The sequence below is a fragment of the Canis lupus genome, chromosome X (genome assembly GCF_048164855.1).
Source record: "Canis lupus baileyi chromosome X, mCanLup2.hap1, whole genome shotgun sequence".
Lineage (NCBI taxonomy): Eukaryota > Metazoa > Chordata > Mammalia > Carnivora > Canidae > Canis > Canis lupus.
This window is the reverse complement of record NC_132876.1, coordinates 32,346,532-32,369,463: the sequence shown is the minus strand read 5'-3', so window position 1 is coordinate 32,369,463 and position 22,932 is coordinate 32,346,532. Positions and strand designations below refer to the sequence as shown.

Sequence of the window (22,932 nt, the reverse complement as noted above, 5' to 3'; positions counted from 1 at the left end):
TGGGCGAATTTGGGAGAAGAGCATTCCAGAGAGGAATAACAAAAGTAATGGTCCAGAGGCAGAAAAGAGCTTGAGGAGATTTGCCATAAAAAGAAGGCAAGGGGGGCACCTGGATGGCCCAGTGGTTGAGCATCTGCCTTTGGCTCAGGTCATGATCCCAAGGTCCTGAGATTGAGCATCACATTGGGCTCTCTGATCAGCGGGGGTCTGCTCCCTCTCCCTCTGCCCCCTCGCCCTGCCCCTGCTCTCTCTGTCTCTCAAATTACCAAAAAAAAACTTTAATATTAAAAAAAAAGAAAGAAGGCAAGGGAGCTGGGAGCTAGTAGTGCAGGAAGGAAGAATAATGAAGTACTCACAATTGCCAAAAGATGAAAACAACCCAATGGCCATCAACTGATGACTGGCTAAACAAAAGTTGGGAGATCCATACAATGGAATATTATTCAGTCTCTAAAAGGAAGACAAAAAAAAAACAAAAACAAAAAAAAAACAAAAAAAAACAAAAAACAAAAACAAACAAAAAAAAATAAAATAAATAAAATAAAATAAAAGGAAGACAAGTCTGATGCATGCTGCCCCGGGGGGGTGAACCTCGAAAACACCTTTCAAGTGAAAGAAATCAGACACAAAAGGTCGAATGTTGTATGATTCCACTTACATGAGGTGCCTACAATAGTCAGTCATCAAGAAAGAAAATAGAATCGTGGTTACCATGGAATGAGCGGAGAGAATGGAGAGTTAGCGTTTAATGTTTCCTTTTGGGGTGATGAGAATGTTTGGAACTAGGTGGTTGCACAGCGTTTTGAATGTATTAAGTGCCACTGAATTGTTCACTTTAAAATAGTTAATTGTATATTGTGGGAATTTCTCCTTATTAAAAACAAGAACAGGGGCACCTGGGTGGCTCAGTTGGTTAACAGTCCGACTCTGGATCTCAGCTCAGGTCCTTCCTTTTTTTTAAGATTTTATTTATTTATTTATTTATTTATTTATTTATTTATTTATTTATTCATGAGAGACACAGGCAGAGGGAGACGCAGGCTCCCTATGGGGAGCCTGATGCGGGACTGGATCCTAGGACCCCGGGATCACGCCCTGACCTGAAGGCAGATGCTCAACCACTGAGCCACCCAGGCGTCCCTCAGCTCAGGTCTTGATCTCAGAGTCATGGGTTCAAGCCCCACGTTGGGCTCCATGCTGGGTGTGGAGTCTACTTAAAAAAAAATAAATAAAGGAAAAAACCCCAAGAATAGTAAAAGATGAAGCAAACAAGGTAGCAGGGGACAGATCACATAGGGTTTATGGGCAGGATATAGTAAGGGGTTTTTACTGTGAACAGGGTCTTCTGTTCCATAATGTTCTCTAGTTAGTTATTGTTGCTTGATAAGAAGTCCTTGGTTTTCTTCATGTCTGCCTATTTTGAAACTGGCTACCTAACCGAACTGTTATTCATTAGAATTGTTTTCCAGGTGATTGATTACCTCGGGTTTCTTAAACAGTCCTACTATAGAAAAATAATGATTTTACCTCTCGGTGAGCACTTTTCAATTGTCATCTTTCTAGACACTGTTGACCAGTTCCTTCTTGAAACACTGCCCTCTGACTTCATTGCCACCATTATCTCCTACCTCTAGAACTCTTCTTTCTCACTCACCTCAAATCTTGGCTTGTCTCGAAGGTTCCATCCTGGACCATCTTTCGCTGTCATTCCACATATTGCACACACCTATCCCTGAGTGGTCTCCCTCATTCCGGTGGCTGCAGCTGTCACCGCCTCCCAATCACGCTTCCTAGACACCTCAGGGTGATCCCGGTCCCTCCCTCTCCCATGTGCCAGTCCTCTGGGCAGACACAGCCATCAGAGCCCCCCAACTCCTGCTAGAAACTCACAAAGCCCAGTCACAGACACTGTGCTTGAGCATAACCATCTCGGGCATTGGCACCAAGGTAGCACCAGGTCAGGTCTGCAGGAACAAAGCCAAAAATGATGACAGCTAATTTAGTCTATCACCCTCCCTGCAGTCACCTCTCCTTCCCTCCTCCGGAATCCCGAGTCTGCTCTGTCCTCCACGGACTCTCCCCCTGGAGCTCTCCTGCTTCACATGCTCTTGCACTGTGACCTCTGAAACCACCACCCCCAGAACCCTGATAAACACAACTGCCTACAGTTTTGCCACTCAGGGTCTGGTCCTTGGACCAGCAGCACAGAGACGCCACCTGAGGCTTGTTGGAAATGCACAATCCCAGTCCCCAACCCAGACCTACAGGATCAGAGTCTGCATTTTCTCAAGAGCCTCGGGGGCTTGAATGCAAGATGAAAGTTTAAGCAGCGCTGACCTCTATCAGCTTCCTTTTACAGAACTTGCCTACTTCTTTGCCCTAAATGGAAACCTAATCCCCTCTGTCCTACCCCCAGGATACCACCACCCTGAAGACTTCATTACGCGGCAGCCCTCTCTGGAGGAGGCTGCTCATTCTCCCACGACCTGGGTGCCTTGGGGTCAGCGGGGTGGGCATTCGTGTAGCTTCCCAGTGCCACTTCCAGACTGTTCCTCCACTACCTCAGTGTAAAACCTTTTCTTCATCTGAGACGTATTCCATCCTCTCCTGGTGGCACCTGACCCACAGTCTCTCTCTCCCCATCCTGGGTGACGGCCATGTGCTTGTAGACAACCCATCAACCTTCAGCCTCTCTTCCCTGATTGTCTGAACTCCACAACGTTCGGGCTCCCTCTACTGCAGCCGCCTACACACCTCACCATGAGCCAGACCAGCTTCCCCCAAGACAGCCTCTAACTTCCCGCTCTCTGGCCACAGCCTCACATCTTTCCAACACTCTTACATCCTGGATCTTTCACCTCATGGAATCCTCAGGTACCTTGACCTCTTTATTATCTCACAGGTGATCAGCCCCTTGCTGGCCTCATCTCCTTCTCGGCCCTGGCTGAACCCTTAACTGATTACCCGAACCACTTTTAGCCACACTTTCATCTCCACGATACCCCTGCCATCCACCCTACTGGCCCAGCAAACTGCTGCGATGAATCAATTTCAGGATCTGTCCTTCACTCCTACACTGAGGCTGCTCAAATTAGCTAGAGGCCATCACCAAAGTCTTTGCACCCAAAGCCATGGCCTCCAGCCTCAGAGAGAACAACAAGACAATGCCATTACTTGACCTTGATTGGCTGCATTTCCCATCACCTCCATTGGGCATTCCAAACTTTCACTACTTTCCTCAAGCTCCAAAACCTACTCGTGACATCTTCATTCTCACAAGATGGTCTTACCTCCTACGTTACCAACAAAATTTGGGCCATCAGCCTCACAGCAGCTAGATTCCCCTCTCCTCTAAAACTGAATCAGCCCTTCCTGACTGCCTTCTAGTCTCAGAAGACAAAGGGCCCCTCATAGTGTGCAAGGCCCATTGTCCTTCGTGCACTAGCTCTCATTCCTTTTAGGCTCTTTGAGAATCTTGCTTCATCTATTAGCTCCTCGCCCCCTACTGACTCTTTCTCCTCAACCTATAAACATGCTTAAGTCTTCCTGCATCTCAAAAGAAAGATCTTTCCTCAACCCAACCCCCTCAACTACCCATTTCTTCCCAACTGCTGCCCTTTCTTTTCCTCCCTTAGCAATCGAGTTTGTCTTTTGCATCTACCACAGGGCTTAGCATAAAACAGAAGTTCAATAAATGTGTAATGGGTAAGTGGGGAATTTTTTTTTTTTGGAAAGAACAATCTACTCATTCATTCCTTCTCATTCATTCCTCAACACATTGTAGACTGTTTTCTACCCTCGGCATCCTAGTTAACACATTCAATGGACACGTTTGGTCTTGAAAGATAAAAACTTAGAGGGTTTTTTTCTTTATTTTCCCCACCACATTTAGGGACAATTAGGTACTGAATACCCATGGTATGCCAGTTGGCTAACTTGCACGCATCCTAGAAGATTTCAAGACTTAGCTCAGCCATTCCTGAGCACCTCCTCTCCACCTTATCCCCCGACTGGGCTGTGCCGCTTGCCATTCTCATCCTCCATATGCCTTTGTTACTGTACTTACTACACTATGTAGAATTTGTATGCTACGTATTACCCCCTTCCACTAAACTACAAGTTCCTTATTTCTTAGTATTCCTGGCACCTGTACCTGACACACAGTTGGCATTTAGTATAATGTTATCAACTGTACTATATCCCCCAAATCAACTGGGTTACCAAGTGTGGTGGACTCTTTCTCTTTATCTGCCTCCTCCTCATCTCTGCCCTTGAAGCTTCTTATCCTGTTCAAGCTGTCTTCAGCTCAGCCTCAAAAACACGGCCCCTGGGGGGCCTGGCTGGCTCAGTAGGAAGAGCGTGCTACTCTTGATTTCGGGGTCATGAGTTCGAGCCCCACATTGTGTAGAGATTACTACAAAAAATAAATAAACTTAAAAAAGAAAAAAAAAGTCACCCCTGACCTCTGCCTCCCTCTAGACACTGCCTTATCTCTTTTTTCCAGTTCAGGAAATCTTTTTAAATGAGCGGTCTACACCCACTTTATCTGCTTCCTTTTAAAAAATTTCATTCTTTTAAAAAAGTTTATTCTTAATTATGTGACTGATACATGTACTTATGCTCCCCTTCTCAGAGGTAACTACTATTTTCAGTTTGTTGGTTCACCTTGCAGATCTTTTTCTATGCATTTATGTGGGGGGGGGAGTGTTTGATGTTTCATTAGGAATGGTGGATTAAAAAAAAAAGGAATGGTGGATTTATACAATTGGTATCATGATTTTGTATATTCTGCAACCTCTATTTTCACTTGATAACACATCCACGTGAGTGTGCACAGATCTACTGCATTCTTTTAAACTGCCAAATGTATGCCATAGTATATGGCTGTACCATAGCTCATTTAGTTGCCCTACTGATGGAAATTTAAGCTGTTTAAAGATTTTTTTATTCCACATCCAATGCTGCAGTGAACATCCTTTCTGTAAGTTTTTCATGAACATGTGCAATTGTTTCTCTAGGCTGTATACCTAAAAGTGGAACTGCTGGATCATAAGGTATTCACATTTGAAGTTTTAATAGGTCCCACCGAATTTGCACTCTAAAACATCTGTATCAATTTATATTCCCAGCAACATGAATGAAGTGAACTGTATTAACGGCCATTTATATTTTTATCTCTTATTTTTCAAATCTGATGGATAAAAAATATTCCATTGTTTCATTTTGCACTTCCCTAATCACTGGTGACATTGGATGAGCATCAGTTCATATGTTAATTGGCGATTTATATTTCCCCTTCTGTCAATTACCTGTTTATTTCACATTGAATTGTAGAAGTTCTTTTTACATTTTAGAAAAATCCTTTCTTTATGATATAAGTTGCAAGTATTTTCTCTCTATTCATAGTTTGTTTTTACTTTTGTTTAGTCTTTCAATATGCAAAGGGTTTTTTTTATCTTAAGTTTAAATCTGTCGATCTTTTCTTATATGGCTTTGGGATTTTGTGTCACGATCAGAAAAGCCTTCTCTACCCCTAAAGCTATAAAAACATTCTGCTATATTTTCTCTTATATTTTTAGAATTTGTTTTTAACCCATCTGGAATCTATTTTTGTGACTAGTGTTTGTGTGGGAGGGTCTCATTTTATTTTTTTCCTAATGGATTGCCTATTTTCCCAGCACATTTTCTTGAATAGTCCATTCTTTCCTTGCTCACTTACATATGCCAAATTCCCATATAAACGGGAATTTGATCTTGGTCTCGCTTTACTTATTGCTCTTTTTGCTATTCTGATGCCTTTACTAACTTATCTTCCATTCACTCATGGCAACTTAGCTTCCACCCACAACTTCCCTAGAATTATTATTCCTTAGTGTATTAATGACTTGCATGTTGCCAAACCCAAAGGATATTTTTTTCAGTTCCATTTGTCATTCCCCCCATTAAGCTACATGGTATAACTCTCCCTCGATTCTTCTACCAAAGAAAGTCATAATCGTAACAATATCTTCTATTCATTAGTTACTTAGTGCCAGGCACTGTTTTTTTTTTAAGATTTGATTTATTTATTTGAGAGAGACAGAAAACGAGTGGAGGGGAGGGACAGAGGTAGAGAGGGAGAAGCAGACTCCCCGTGAAGCAGGGAGCCTGATGAGGGGCTTGATTCCAAGACCAGGGGATCATGACCTGAATCGAAGGCAGATGCTTTAACCAACTGAGCCACCCAGGTGCCACTGTGCCCAGCACTCTTGAAGCCTTTAATATGCCAAACATGTCAAGTATGCCTCACGTGACCCTCTAGGGTAGATATTAGTATTATGGTCATCCCCACTTTACAGGTGAAAAAACTGAGCCATAGAGAATTTAAGGGTCTTATAGTGTAAACTCTGAGAGTTGGTCTTTCTTTTCTGCCATGCAAGTGCCTGATTTAAGATTTATCGCTGAGGTATCCACTTCAAAGACAACTGACTATCTGGAATAAATACACTGCCAGCTACCTAAAGGTTAAGAGTCAGCCCTCCCTCCACAAACCACCCCTCACAGGGCTCCTTTGTTTTAGAAATCTTGATTGATTTCCATTAAGTGACCATTTGGGCCACTTGTTTTTTTTCTCTTCTGCTGCCTTAAATTCTCGCTCTTGTGTTTTAAATTACCCCCCCCCCAACCAGAGGATTCCCGGGTGGCTCAGTGGAGTCCCCGCACCGAATCCCCGAATCCCCGGATCAAGTCCCAGGATCGAGTCCCACACTGGGCTCCCTGCATGGAGCCTGCTTCTCCCTCTGTTTGTGTCTCTGCCTCTCTCTCTCTCTGTGTCTCTCATGAATAAGTAAATAAAATCTTAAAAAATAAATAAATTCACCCACCCAGAGCAAGCCCACCAAATCCTAGCCCTAAATCCTCCATCTCAATAAAAACAGAACCCCAGACCCATGCCCTCTCTCTCTTTCTCTACCCTGTGACCTCACCATGTGGTCCCAGGTGTGCCCTGTGCTTTCCCGGACCTGTGAATAATAAAACTTTTTGGTACCCTGATGGTTATTGCTGACCGCGTCTTGCAAGAACCACAAGGGCCAGACCAGCCACAACACTAGTTACCAAGAGGCTGAGAGAGGCACAAAACACTGGTCCAACATCACCGGGCTAGTAGGTGGCAATGGGATTTGAACCCAGGTCAGTCTGAGACTGAAGCCTAAGTTCCTAAGCATGCCTCTTTCCAGCCTGCCCTGGGTCTCCCTCTTGAGTTCCTTTTGCTCCCGCATCTTTGAAATAGTGGCTTCCCCTAGAATATGGCCTTCATCTCTCCTTTTCTTAGTTGACCATGAACCCTGGGGAAAGTATCGCATTCTGGTGCTCTGCTTCCATGCAGCTGCACTGACAGATCTATGCCCAAATGATCCTGCCAGTACGGAGAAAACACTGCTTTTTATTACAAATCCCTGGAGCTTGCTCCATTCCTGCTCTCAGGCCCAATTTCGAGAGGCTTTTCATTTCTACTTATTCGAGTTTGTATTATTTGATTTTGTATTAATATGCATCTTGTTTATAATCAGGAAAAACAATAAGGATATTACAAATGTAATGGAAGTAGATTGGCCTCTAAGGGGCCAGATCAGTTCGGTCCTCCCAAACCATCATTACCAAAGCAGTTTCCAATGTCAAATATGTCAAATGTATGTTGCCGAGAATTGTGAGAAATCTAATTGAAAAGATCCTGAGCAGTCCGTGGCTGAGATGACCCCAAATATCCATCCCCTTTCCCCAGGGTCCAATTTATTCTCAACCAAACAAAATTAGCATAATAAGCAAGGCTATAAAAAGCAGAGGTGTCCGTCTAGAATTTCAAATGAAAAACAAAATTCAGTTCAATTATTAAGAAGCTAAATATATTTATTCATTATAAGGAAATGAGTATGGCTGTTGAAGCTTCAAGGGAGAGAAACAGGAGAATTTGGGATCCAGTTTATCTAGGAAGCCAGAGAATCCTCAAAGGATGAGCAGACACTGCTCAAAATGTTGAATGGCCTTTTCTGAGATGGGCACGTGTAATAACCATGTGACATCTAGTTAAATGCACATGGTGCCTGAACCCCCTCCCTGACCCCAGCCCTCAACACATTCCCTCCTCTGAGCCACTCCCCCCACTCCCACTCCATTCTCAAGCCACCCCCACCCGCTTGCAGTCCCTCCTCCTACCCCTCCGCATATTCCTGCTCAGTCTCTTTCCAGGATTTCTTTTCCTCCATCTGCTGACTTAACATCCTAAACTTTGTCTTTAGCCCAGTGTTCACCACGCTCCACTCTGATCCCTGGGTGATGCTACATGCGTCTGCGGTTGGAACATAGCACCTGTACCTTGATCATCCAAATCCATATTTCCAGGGCAGGCCTGCTGCTGATCTCTAACCCGGTATATCCAGCTGCCCACCACAAAAGGTCATCAGGTGTCTCGGTAGTCCGCAGACAGCTCAGCCTCAACAGGTCTAAAACACAGCTGAGTCTTTTAGAAACTGGCTCTCTGATATTAATTCCCCTCCTGAATGCCGCCACCATTTGTCCACCCTCCAAAGCCAGATATCTGGGCCTCATTCCAGATTCTTCTTTTGCCTTCACAATCCCACACCAAGTGTCTGCGGAGTCCCATTGATTCCATCTACTCAGTGTTTACCAAATCTGCCTCCTCCTCTTTCCTACCTTGCACCTGTGTTACCCCTGGCCTGCATCTAATTGGTCCAATAGTCTCCGAATTAGTCTTCCTGCTCTCCACCCCCTTCCAAAGAAACTTCAAGGCCAGACTATCTCATTCTTATTTTTTTTAAGATTTTTTTTTTATTTGAGAGAGCGCAGAAGCCATGGAAGTAGCAGAGGGAGAGGGAGAAGCAGGCTCCCTGCTGAGCAGGGAGCCTGATGATGTGGGGCTCCATCTCAGGACCCCGGGATCATGACCTGAGCCAAAGGCAGAAGCCTGACTGACTAAGCCCCCAGGCTCCCTGAGACTCTCATTCCACTTCAGAAAACCTCTCAATGGCTCCATGTCTGACATTCTAGAAATTCCCCCATGATCTGACCCCTGCTTCCCTCTTCAGGCTCATCTCCCCCTCCTTTGCTCTAGCTCACGCCAAGCACCAGCCCAGGGGCAGACACAGGTACTGTGGGACCTTAAGCTCATACAATTAGAAGGGCCCTCCAAAAGACAACACAACATTATGACTAAAAATTAGTTACCGGACCTTGGAAGGGCCCATTCAAGTGAGGGCCCTAAAGCCTTAGCTTCATCAGTTCCACAGCAAATCTGCCTTTGAGCTAGCCAAACAGAGCAAGCGCCAGATCCCTGGAATATGCCATAACGTTCCACACTTCTTTGCCTTTGTACAAGCATTACCCCCCCCCCACCTAGACTTCCCTTCCCTCCCCTTTGTGTGGCAAAAAAGTTCTTCCTTCAAGGGCCAGCTGCGGAGGCACTTCCTCTGTGAAGGCCTCCCTGAGCTCCCCATGTGGAACTGACTGTTCCCTCCTTCATGTTTTCATGGTGACTTGTCCTTTACCTCTTCGTACCCTGTCCTTTCCAAAGCATATCACACTTGATGGAACTTATTTGTTCAAGACTGGTCTTTCCTGTGAGCACCTCAAAGGCTGAGACAAAGTTATTCCTTTTTAGCTTGACAGGGTATGGCTGCACCTGGCACAAGGCAGGAGTTCAATACGTGTCTGCCAAATGGAATGGAGACCTCACCTGTGTATATTGGAAAGACACCTTTCTTTGTCAAAGTGTGTGAGGTAAACAGGGACCCTGGGTGGAAGTGTCTGTGGCCTGCATGGGCCATTTTGGGAAGAGGTCGCAGGATTCCATGGTGAGCTCCTCCCTGCAGCCTCCCACCAGCCTCCACACCCCATCACCCTCCTTACCTGTCCTCCTTGTTGATCTGGTCCCCAAAGCCCACCGTGCTAACAATTGTGAGCTTTAGGCCCACGTTGCTCTCTTGGAGGTCGTAAGTATTGGACCGGAGCTGTACACCTGGTTGTGTGTGGGTGGCTGGCTCCCCCTCAAACTTGGTGTTAAACAAGGTGTCCATGAGGGTAGATTTGCCCAAACCTGTCTCTCCTGAAAAGCAAAAGGATAGATTATGGTCCATTCACACAACCACCACGCAGCCAGCCCACATCATGTTTTGGATGTGTATTCACAGACATGGGGATGTGTACACAATAACACATAAAACTAGATAGACTGCTCTCAGTTAAGTGAAAGAGACTGAAAGGAAGTGCATCAACGTGGCAGCAGCATCTCCGGAGAATGTGACTGGGGTGATTTTTCTTTTAGTCTCCATATTTTTGTGTCGTTTGAAGGTTGAGGACAGCTAGCTCAGTAGTTGAGTGTCTGCCTTCGGCTCCGGTCATGATCACAGGGTCCTGGGATGGAGTCCTGCATTGGGCTCCCCGCAGGAAGCCTGCTTCTCCCTCTGCCTGTGTCTCTGCCTCTGTGTGTCTCTCATGAATAAATAGAATCTATAATAATAATAATAATAATAATAATAATAATAATATGAAGGTTGAGGATGCACTGCTTTTGTGGTCAGAAAAAGAAACTATGGGGCAGCCCCGGTGGCTCAGCAGTTTAGTGCTGCCTGCAGCCCAGGGTGTGATCCTGGAGACCCTGGATCAAGTCCCACGTTGGGCTCCCTGCATGGGGCCTGCTTCTCCCTCTGCCTGTGTCTCTGCCTCTCTCTCTCTCTACATCTCTATGAATAAATAAATAAAATCTTAAAAAAAAAAGAAAAAGAAACTATGTTGCAGGCAGCGATGGAGAGGTAGCAGTTATGCCTGGAAAGTCTGGAAGGACATACAATATACTCTTACCAAGAGAGCTATCCCTGGGTGGTGGGGGTTATGTACAGCTTTCATTTCTCTCTGCAAGCTTTTGTGTATTTTCCAAGTTTTCTATGTGGAACATACTTAGCTTTTGTAATAAAAATTAAAGGGCTATTTTTGATTTTTTTTAAAGATTTTATTTATTTATTTATTTATTCGTGAGAAAGAGAAAGAGAGGCAGAGACACAGGCTGAGGGAGAAGCAGGCTCCATGCAGGGAGCCCAACGTGGGACTTGATCCAGGGTCTCCAGGATCAGGCCCTGGGCTGAAGGCGGCCCTAAACCGCTGAGCCACCCGGGCTGCCCTATTTTTGATTTTAAAAGAAAGGGGTAGCAGTCCTTTGTCAAATAAATATCCTCTCCTTTTCATTGCCACCTCACCTCCCTGCCAGGCCCAGACTGCGCTCTGCAGATGCCGGAAGTGTATCCCAGTGGGGAGGCCATTTTTAGCTAAGGGGGAGGGAAGTTAGCAGGCCACAAATTCTTCTTCTCCTTAAATTTCAAACAAACCAGTCATTTGTTTGTTTAACTAACAGGCTGCGGGATACTAATAAATTAAACCATTGGAATTTCAAGTCTTGACTTTCACACCAGGGAGACGGAGGTGGGGGGGAGCCTGTGGAGACCGGTGAAGGTTTTTGGAGGTCATTCCTGGGAGACCTGAGGGATGTCAAGCCACTGCCAGGAGCCAAGGGGTCTTCAGGGAATTAAGATGTTGGAGAAAAATTGGTGGCTTGGGAGTTGGGCAGGAACGTGACCCAAGGCTACAAGCTAGGCTGGGTACCCACAAAGGCTTATCGTCTCCATGGATCCAGACCATATTAGGGCTTCCACCACAACCACCCCACCCCTGCGAGCAATTCAGGAATGCCAGGAATAAAAGATTCAGTAGCTAATCACCCTGGATTGCCTTTTGAATATCTAGACCACCCTGCTGTTCTGCTATCCTGACCCCAGGCTCCCCTATCCCCTCCCAACCCTTGGGAGGTCAGCGTTGCCTTGTCTCCGCATTAGGGAGTGGGTTAGCACTGGGCAAATCCTGGCCTAGCAAACCTCCCCCCCTTGTGGTCGGCAGCACAGATGATCGGCAAGGTGGTCCAGAGGCTGGCGTTAGAGCCACACAAAACGTGTGAATACAAATGGCCCACCTCCCCTCCACCCTCTGGGTGTGTCTAGCTTTGCATCTTGCATGCCTTTTATCCTGAATAATGAGCTATGAATAGAGGAAGTGCTTTTTAAAATATCTGTCTCCGATGAGAGCTTTCTGAGTGCACAGAGATTGGTGAGAGAGAGAACAAGAAGAACATTCAACTCAGCCTGGCTCCCCAGCCCCCCAGCCCAACTTCATAGCCAGGTCTGACTAACGTGGTGGATTGCCAGGGTGCGGGGGAAATGGTCCCTCACCCTGGACCATGTTTCCATGGTAAGATCATGTTTCCAGCCAAGGTCTGCTAGACCTATTAGCAGCAAAGATTCTCCCAGAAGAGGCCCCTTTTCCCTCCCTAAAGGAACAGGAAGTATTTGGGTCTCAAGAAAAATTTGGTGAGGTGGGGCCTTTGCAATGGGAGGTGACAGACTTGGCCAAGCAAGAGAATGTATCACCCTCCCCGCCCCGCCCGAGGTGGGGGTGCAGCTCCATTGCACAGGGGACCAGCACCTCTGAGGTGGGAACACTGGGGCGGCTCCCTCACCCCCAACTCACCTGCCCTCTGGACATGGAGGTTCAAGCTCCATTTGAGCCCATCTTTGCGGGTGCCTGATGAACTTTCCATGTCCATCCCCACCTCCACCCACTTCTGCTCCGGGAGCTCCTTGCTGAATGCCCCGCAGCTCCTAGACTGGTAGGCCTTGTCTCCCCAGCACCCAGAGCTGGCTCCCTGGCTCTTGATCCCAAGGATTCTCGGAGAGTGGGGGATGGGGCATCTTCCTGTACTCCTCAGAGGGCCTAGGCCTGGCGCACGCAGAGGCCTCTGGAGCAGACTACACAGCGCAGGCTGCTCTGTTTGCACAGCTGGAGGGATGGAGGCCGGCCAGGCAGGGCAGGGCAGCCGGGAGGAGCGGCAGGGCAAATGACCACCCGAGTGCCTGCCAACACAAAAAGGCTGTGGAAATCAGATGCCCAGTGATGAGGGGAATAAAAGAACCCACAGGCGTCCAGGGGATTGTGATGAATGCGACATGAACAGAGGGCAGGGAATCAAGCGAGCTGGTGCCATGGCTATGGAGGGCAACCCGTCCCACTTTTCCATCCGTGTGGAGCCTGCGGGCTGCAGGGGGTCTCTCCTAATGGCTGGCACAGACCCAGCCTGAGCCTAGGACGCTGGCCCGTCCCAAGCTGCCCTAGGCCCAGCACAGAGGGGGAGCAGGTCGGCAGACTCCACACCCCTCCCACCCCTGCAGGAAGGTGGGGCCTTGGCAGATTCCAGCAGGAAACCTGGGGCATCCCCAGGGGCCAATTTCTCTCTCCTCTTCCCTTCTTAACCCTTTTAAGGTCATCACCAGGGGCCAAGAGGATTCCATCTTGCTTTGCTTAATGGAGACCGTATGCTGGAAACACCCGGTTTTTTTTTTTTAAAGAATTTCCATTTAAAACGTGTAATGTGAAATATGCTTTTTCAAAGTACACTCCCTGGGATAATCCAACATTGACCTCTCTCCTCGGCCTTTCTCCTCATCTGCTGCTAATATCCACATCCTCTGGCACCCTGTGTAATGAAGTCCTTGCGCCAAAGGAAACGCAGAGGCCCAGCCAGGTGATCACCCGGGGCCCGGCCAGATGCCGTTCCCCACTCTGGGCCCCAGTCTCTTGCCCCAGAAAATGAACAGGTTGGACTAATAAAAATAGCACTTACCATGTGCCAGGCACAGCTGTTATACATATATTTTCTTATCTGCCCACCCCCCCCAAAAAAAACCTAGGAGGTAGATAGTACTCGTCCGTCCTTTGTCCACAGAAGGGTTAGCCACGCCGCTTCCCAGCTGTGCGAATTGGCCGCACTCCCCAGGCCCTCCACACCTTCCTTCCTCATCTGTAAAATGTGGTAAGTGGCAGAGCAGGTCCTGAACGGAGTCAGGCTGGCGCCGGAGCCCGTACTTCTAACCAGTAAATATGCCCCGGAGCGTCCCACAGGCAAGCTACGTCCGTTCATTGGTTCATTGGGTCCTACGACAACTGTCCACTGGATCTCTAGGAGGAGCTACACAGAGTGTTAGGGACCAAAGATACAAGGGTGAACAGGACCACCACGATCCCTGTCCACAGGGAGCTCACAGTCCCCTGAAGCTAAGATCTCAGCCAGCTCTGATGTTGGAATAAACTAAGAGAGACATCTCCCGAGGTCAACAAGGAGGTGTCCAAAGGGAAACTCTCCGGGAATTCCAGGGAGCCTACGGCCGGGGCAAGGTCACGGCTGGCTCTGTAACCTCGCTGTCTCCTCCTTCCTGATCTTGCCGAGCCCTGGCCGACAGGGGTGTACCGGCGCGGGCTGCCCCAGCTTCCTGCTGGATCTCCCCAATCCCACGTGCGACGATGTCCCAGCTGGCAGCTTAAGACCCGCTACAGTGGGGGCAATGACACCACGGAAATGGGCAAATGCTGCACAACCCAAAGCAGATTTTCTGCCGAGAGGGAGCTGGTACACACTGGCCGGCACAGCGCAGCTGACAGCCTGTCTCAGGTGAGCCGCTGCCTTTCCCAGACACCAACGGATGGACCAAGCGATCCTTGACCTGGACAGAATGCTAGCTGTCCCTCCCTCCTCTATAGTGAGCCTCCATCCTGCTTCTCTTGTGTGTTTTATTCCAAGTTCAACACAGCCCAGTTGAGCCTAGAATCCTGAGCAGCTTCAAAGTAAATATTATCATTATGAGTCTTTGCACTCCTCACAGGCATTACTGTTGCTGGCACATTTGGAGGGCAGCGTCTGTCTGGGGCTTTTTCCCAGCAGTGCAGAGTGATGGGCCCCAGAACATTTGTACTGCTGGCTCCGGTGGCTCCTCTGAGGCCTTCTGCATTATATCTAGGATCATGGGATCTTTGTCATTCCCAAAGCTAAGCACGAGTGTATGTTTTTTTGTCGGGGGTGAGGTGGGATGGGGAGGGAGAGGGGAACCTCACCTCACTCAGTAATTATTGTCAACCATAGAAAATCTGTTCGAGGGGCATCATAATATGCCCACACCTGTGTGCCTAGCCCTCTAAAAATAAGAAATGTAGGTGTCATTTATTGGTACCCTTACATATAAATTAGGCTCTGGATTCATAAAAATTCTCTCTCAATCCCACCATGCCCCTGTGCACACAGGCACACACATTCACAAGGGTGGAGAGGACTCACTCTCCTGGGACCTCTACAGTCAGCAGCCCAGCACCCAGATAAACAACACTGCGATAAAAATGTCCTAGGTCTCTGTCAATGATTGAAGCTAGCTCTGCTGCAATTTTACACTTAAAATGTCCTATGAGAAAAGAAAATCCTTTGGGGGAACATATTCTATGCCTAAACAGACTTGTTTGAAAACGGTCATTAAGAGAGTAAACCTGATTGTTATGCACAGGCAGTAAGCATGAAGGAACGGCCCTCGAAAGCCTCGCACGAGAGGAAAGATCACCTTCAGTAGTCAAGCCATGGACCCTTGGGCAGCCAGTGACAATACCCAGCCCCGTGGCTGGGCTGAGATTGCAGCCTGAGAGCCAAGCTCAACTGCTCGTGACCTTGGCCCAAATTGTGGGTTCTCTGAGCAATGACAGGGTTGTGAGAACAGAAAGCAGGATGCACAGGCTGCTGTCTTTTTTGGATCAGGGATGGGGTGTGAAATTAACCCAGCCCAGGTGGGCACATCCAGTGTGCGTCCCCGCAGCTCTAAGACGGGGGATTCTAGGGCTATTCCCTAAGACTCGCCAAGTGAGGAAGGAGAGAGAGGGTGACTCTTTGGGGATGAGGATCTCCTTCCTATCCGTCCCCTCTTGAAGGGTCTGGGGCAGTTGACCAATTCCACTCCAGCAGGTGCATACTGAAGCGGCTGTAGCTATATAGCGCCTGGGTGGAAACTTGAGGACAGAGGTTTGCTATTTACTATCTCCCACTCACTTTGCCTTGAGCTTGACTGCTTCTTCCTCTGGGTCCTGGGGGGTCAGGAGGCCCATGGTCCCCAGGTCCAACTGCACCACACTTCTCGCGCTCGGAGAGCCATTCTGCTTTGCATGGCCTCCCCCCTAAAGTTTTACTCACCCACCCAACTGTACTTAGTTGAAAGGTTGATGAGGGTGGGCCTGTCATTTCACTTCCCAGCTCCTCAACTACAGTTCAGGTCACACCGAGCTCTGGGAGGAATGCCAAGGGAATCCAATATGTTTGTGCGGAAATTTTTCAGTAATCAAATATTATGCCAAAAAAGTTGGCCAACAGCCAAAGATCGGAGAGATCTGGCAGTGCTACTATTGAATGTGACAGTGTCTCGATGTTGATCACCGTGGCTTCTATTTATTTTGTATCCTTCTACTAATACCATCTCATCATAACCACCAGTAGACTTCTGGCATTTGAAGAATTAATGGCCCAGCTCTGGATGCTAAGGCCCATGGTATATATAATTCAATGAAGCACATATTTTCATCTCCTGGGTTCCCAAGCTGATATGTGGGAGTCATTCAGCCAGTGACTGAGCCTAGCTAACTGCTTGTCATCCACATTGAGAAGTGGCCTCATTGTTCTCTGTTCATCCCCGAATTCGCAGTTACTCTCCAACAGGAAATGAGGGAGAAAGAGCACTAAGGATGGAGGAAAAGAAGAGTCCAAGGAAATGAACGCCCCTAGTTAGAAAGCAGAACTTTATTTTTTTAAAATATTTTATTTATTTATTCATGAGAGACACAGACACAGGCAGAGGGAGAAGCAGGCTCCATGCAGGGAGCCTGATATGGGACTCGATTCCGGGTCTCCAGGATCACACCCTGGGCTGAAGGCGGCGCTAAACCGCTGAGCCACCCGGGCTGCCCAGAAAGCAGAACTTTAGATTACATGAAAAAGTAAAAGATCTGGGTGCACCTGGGTGGCTCAGTGGTTGAATGGCTGCCTTTGGCTCAGCACGTGATCCCGGGGTCCTGGGATGGAGTCCTGCATCGGGCTCCCCACAGGGAGCCTGCTTCTCCCTCTGCCTGTGTCTCTCTGCTTCTCTCTGTGTCTCTCATGAATAAATAAATAAAATCTTTAAAAAAGAAAAGAATAAAATATCCAAGTCAGCAGTGGTTCAGAGCCTCAGGGTGAATGAGTTCCCCATACACTCTACAAACATAAGAAAGGGCAATTAGCAAAAGTGTCTGAGGGCTCTAACAAGCAGGAAAACAGACTCCATTACAGTATTTATGCAATCATTATTAAGGTCTGGAAGCAGGGTACTGAAAATATGCAGGTATACTCTACTATACTATAGGGTGAAAATCATATGCTGTGACCGTGTTTGCAAATTCCAGATTTTTTAAGGTTCAAGGGGAGATTCCTAAATAATGTCAAGCATCTGTTTTTCCTCCCATTTGTTTGGTTGGTGCTTGACAGTTTCCAAAGTGCCTTTGTGTTCTCAAGAGATGTCACTGGCGGCAGTTAGAGAAGCGGTGGGAGGGACAAGGGGTCAGCCAGACCTGGGGCCTTGTCCTGGCTCTGCCATTTATTCTCTGTTGCCCCGGGTAGTCCCTTATCCTCCCCAAATGTCTGAGTCTCCATCCGCTCCATGAAGATACAAATGTTACTCACTCTGCTCACTTCACAGTCCTAATCAGGACTCAAATTGCTACTACGGGCAAGTGCTGGAGAAGTATAATGAGTGGTTCCTGGGGGGTTAACTCATTTAATCGTTTCACAAACATCACTTAACTCTATTAGTGCTGTGATGAACACCTTAGGGGTGACTAAGGCATGGTTCCCACATTTGAGACTAAAGGTCCAGGTGGAAATATGCTTAAAAGGAATAAAAGAACTTGAGCTCAAGCTGTACCCAGCATTGCAGGGCTGCAGAGGAAACAGCCCCAGCCCACTGCCCATAGCCATCAACCTTCCTCCCGATTCTGCCCTGGCTCCTGTTTTCTGCAGTCCAAGTGAACCTGACAGCAGTAGCTGAGTCAGCCAGCCAGCGCCCTTACAAAATTTCCACTCGGTGTCACACGGCTCAGTTTCCCCCAAGGTACAGCCCCGTATTCTGGTCTGCCCTGAGAAAAATATAACCACAGTCGGCTGCTTACAAAAGCAAACGGAGGGAAAAAAGAGGAAGAGGGGGGAAAACGCTTTTGCAAATAGGCCAGAATGACACAGTATTTAACCTAATTACCTGCAAAGCCACATCCAGCCATTAAGGATCCATATTCTGTAATAGAATTTCCTGCTATGGAAATACTCACCCACGCACAGGATGTTGAAGCAGAAGCCCTGGCTGACTGACTTATTCACCAGCTGGTCGGGCAAGCTGTCAAACCCCACATGTCCAGCCAGGGGGACGGTTCGGCAACCTTCACCCTAATTTGGAAAGGGGAGGGAGGAGAGAAAAACGAAAATGTGCTTAAAAGCAATCTGGGCCTCACTTCTCATCCAAATGATTTGCGAGCAAGGAAGTAACTCCCCCTCCCAGGCCCAGTGTGTCATACCTTCCCTTAGCTACTCCCTGCTCCAAAGCGGAGTGGCCTGCCAGCTTGGAAGTCATGGACTCTCAGATGCAGGCGTCTCCAGACTCCGCCGTAAATATCACCATAGTTCTACACACAGCAAACTGCCCAGATGACTTACGAGAGGGCTGGGGAGGGCCAGGTTAGGGGGTAACGGTCACGAACTCGGGTTAACTCTCCACTCAACCACTTAGAAGCCAGGTGACCTCTCCGTGACTCCGTTTCCTTCCACGTCTGTCCGATGAGATAATATGACCTATCTGCCAGGTGATCGGGGGACTCAAAGGTACCACTACATGTAACGAGCGTAGCACAAGGCCTGGGCCATGCCTCAGGGTCCGGTAAATATTACAAAAGGTCTTCCCAAAGCAATTAGTCCTCTCTTGCGGGCATTTTGGGCGACTACAAAGGTGGTGCGGTGTACGGGCTAAGAGAATAGGCTTTGAAATGAGACAGGTCTCAGAGAGAGTCCCACCTCCTCCACCTTCGGACCTCAGACAAGTTACTTAGGTTCTCAGAGTTTTCCCATCTGTAAAATCAGGGCCAAGTGGTTACCAGCTCCTAGGACTGGGGCGAGGATCACACAGGCTCATGCCCTTCAAGCACTGAGCACGGGGCCTGGCATGTGGGGAGTATCCCATCAACAGAAGCTGCTCTTCCTATTGCTCTGCAAGGTGACCCCTCTACTCAGACTCTGAAAATAACACGTGATGCCATGGAACACTTGGGGCTCTCTCCCTCCGCAGCTAGAAAGAGCTGCCTCCCGGCTTCCCCCGGTTCCCTCGTCCCACGAGAGTCAGCCAAGCCATTCGCAGCCCTGGAAAGCAGAGGGCCCTTGCTTCACCTGTTAGGTCCAGAGCTCCTGACTGTTAATAGTTTTATAAAACAGGGAGAGCCTCAAACTGGGACAGGCTTGCAAGGAGCCAGGGGGAAGGAAAAAGAGGCCTGCATGTACTCCAGAAAAGTGCTAACTGCCAGCGGCCCCAGGGGAAGAGAGAAGGGGAGCTGGACACAGCCAGACAAGAGGTATGGGCCATGTAAGGAGTCGGGAATTTCTGTCGGGTGGGGCTACACCCAGATTTCAGGAACCAGAAAGGTGCCAAGAGCAATCCAAGAAGGGCATGGTTAGTGCCAGGAGGTCCGTACCAGCATCCGGGGCTGTGCTAGCAGGCAACTCTGTGCTCACCTGGACCTGCCTTTAGGCTAGGTCCCTAAGGGTACATTTGCATGCAGAGAGGGATGGCCGGAGCACCTCAGCAGCTGATATTGCCAGAACTGGTTCCCAGATAGCCCCTTCACCCAGTAGTGCCATCAGGTCTTCCAAGAGCGAGAGACAGTACTAGGGCCGGGGCTGCCATCTGGCAAATTCATGACCCTCACACATCTCACCCCCATGCACTCCCAGAGGAGCATTCCCACACCCAGCCATATGTCATCATTCAGTCTGACTTGGCGTATTCTGAGCCTCAGAGGGGCACCTGATGACAGCTGGGTTTCATGTGTGGCCCACATCACTTGGAGCTGGTTCTATGTACACCCCTTTCTGCCTCCCCTCACCCCTTCCTCCTTCTTTCTCTTAAAGCAAACAAATGAAGATGTTAAGTCTCCCACTGGTTGTTCTTGGTCCTCAACACTGCAGGGGAGACAGAGACTAAAGAGCCAATATGCTTTCTCCATGGATCCTCCTACATAGCAGGCATCGGAAATTGGGACAGACTCAGAGTTGAGGTTTCCTGAGCCATATTTTATCGCCCCTGGCTGCCTCTTCCTGTCTCCAAATTCAGCACCATGAAACTCTGGCCTCTGGTCCAACTGCCAAAAGGAGAGGAAAGGGAATTTTCAAACTGAACACAGTGGAGAGATGGAGAGAACTCCACTTCTTTTTTTTTTTTTTTTAAGAGAGGGAGACTGGAGTGCCTGAGAGGCTCAGTCGGCTGAGCGTTACACTCTTGGTTTCAGCTCAGGTCTGATCTCCCAATTGTGGGATCAAGTCCCACAACAGGCTCCGCACTAGGTGCAGAGTCCACTTCTGTTTCTCTCTCCCTCTCCCTCTGCCCCTCCCCTGCACTCTGTCTAAAATAAATTAATGGGGGGATCCCTGGGTGGCTCAGCGGTTTAGCGCCTGCCTTCGGCCCAGGGCCTGATCCTGGAGTCTCGGGATCGAGTCCCACGTCGGGCTCCCTGCATGGAGCCTGCTTCTCCCTCTGCCTGTGTCTCGGCCTCTCTCTCTCTCTCTCTCTCTCTCTCATGAATAAATAAATAAAATCTTAAAAAAAATAAAATAAATGAATGGATAAATCTTTAGGAAAAAGAGAGAGAGCAGGGGGAGGGGCAGAATCTTTTTTTTTTTCTCAGAGAGAGAGAAACCTGAGGAAGAGGGGCAGAGGGAGAGGGAGAGAGAGAATCTCAAGCATCTTAAGCGGGCTCCATGCTGGGTGTGGAGCACAACCCAAAGAGCTCGTTGCAGGGCTCAATCTCACAACCCTGAGATCATGACCTAACCCAAATTAAGAGTCGACGTTTAACCTACTGAGCCACCCAGGCTCCACACCTTAAAGACTTACTTCGTTGTCAATAATTCACCAAAAACCTCCCATGTGCCCCCCCTAATGTTACCTCCCACTTAGCACAGTTCTGTAAAGAGCCCTAAATAGCAGAAGAAAGAGGATGGGCTTTATTCCGTAGGCATCGGGGTTTGGGGGCCCTTTGAGTGTTTTGAGCAGGGAGAGCCATGATACAAGTAGCGTTTTTCAAAAGATCATTCCAGCTGCAGGACATTTGATTGATTGGAGGAGAGAGGAAGCAGAGGCAGGAAGACAGATGACTCCACTAACGTGGACCTGGCAGACTGACATGCAGGCACTGTGCCAACAAATGCTGCCTGAACTGAGCTGATCTGACTTGGGACTCAGGAGGGAGGAACACTCTTGAGACGTGTCCTAAAGAATGGTGATCACTCAATCAGTGATTGGGTACGTGGGAGCGAAGGGGGATCAAAGCTCCAAGCCTGCAAGGTTTTGAGCCTGGGAGCTTGGACTGATGGCACCATGGACAGAACAGAGAGAAGCCTGGGAAGGGTTCTTGCTTTGGGAAATGGAGGATTCTGGTTTTAAATAAGCTATTACGTAAACATTATACTTATCAGGGATTTTTCATTTCCTAAAAAGTAAGCAATGTTTGCTGTAGAGATTTTAGAACAGGGAGAAAATGATAAAGGAGAAAACAACAACTACTCATAACAGCACTCTCCAGAGGTAATCACTGTTAACATTTATATGGGTTTCCCTCCAGTCTGTATACCTTTTGTTTCTTACAAAATAGGGATAATTCTGGATATTCCTTTCCATTGCCTGACGTTTAACATAGTGTGGATGTTTTCTTGAGAAATTAAGCATAAACTTCTAAAACGTTATTTGTATTGGCCACAGCATTCCACTGAACCAATCTTCCATTGTTAGACATTTAGTGCGTTTCTGAGTTTTAAACAACATAAACATTATAATTCTTGTTCTTATAGGTTTCCATAGATCTTTGATTATTTCCTTAAGTTAAATTCCTAGAATTGAAGCTCGCTGGGTCCAAGGGCACACACTTTTGAAAGACTTCAGTATACACTGAGAAATCATTATAGTACAAGTGTCTATTTCCGCCACCAATGTGCAAGAGGGTCTGTTTTACCTATACTTAGACCAACACTGAGTTTCTGAGGCTTTTTAACCACTGTGAACGGAATCATTGAAAAATGGCATCACGGGGCACCTGGATGGCTCAGTCAGGTACGTGTCTGCCTTCAGCTCAAGTCACCATCTCAGGGTCCTGGGATTGAGCCCTGTATTGGGCTCCACACTCAGCAGAGAGTCTGCTTCTCCCTTTCCCTCTGCCCCTACCCCCTGCACTCATGCTCTCTTTCTCTCTCTCTTTTTTAAGATTTATTTATTTATTTGTGAGAGACACACAGAGAGAGGCAGAGACACAGGCAGAGGGAGAAGCAGGCTCCTCAAAGAGAGCCCGATGTGGGACCCGATCTGGGATCCCAGGATCATGCCCTGAGCCGAAGGCAGATGCTCAACAGCTGAGCCACCCAGGCATCCCCCTCTCTCTCTCAAATAAATAAATAAAATCTTTATTTTTAAAAAGATTTTATTTAATTATTCATGAGAGACACAGAGAGGCAGAGACACAGGCTGAGGGAGAAGCAGGCTCCATGCAGGGAGTCTGATGCAGGACTTGATCCCAGGACTCGGGAATCACACCCTGATCCAAAGGCAGACGCTCAATCACTGAGCCACCCAGGCATCCCATAAAAGCATTTTTTTTAAAAGATTGTATTTATCTATTTATTTGAGAGTGATCGTGGGCACTCGTAGGGGAGGGGCAAGGGAGATGGCCAAGCAGACACCTCACTGATTGCATAGC

The 22,932-nt window shown here is 47.8% G+C and overlaps 1 protein-coding gene across 4 annotated transcripts in view; it reads right to left on the bottom strand.

Moving 5' to 3' along the window:
- SEPTIN6 (septin 6) overlaps window positions 1-22,932 on the bottom strand; it is a 67,004-nt gene that overhangs the window by 31,688 nt on the left and 12,384 nt on the right. For all 4 annotated transcript variants that reach the window (XM_072817313.1, XM_072817314.1, XM_072817316.1 and 1 more), the window contains exons 2-3: window positions 18,256-18,370; window positions 9,904-10,099 (exon numbers count right to left, since the gene is read on the bottom strand). In XM_072817313.1, coding sequence (XP_072673414.1) covers window positions 9,904-10,099; window positions 18,256-18,370 — 311 coding nt within the window. The remainder of the gene's footprint in view (window positions 1-9,903; window positions 10,100-18,255; window positions 18,371-22,932) is intronic.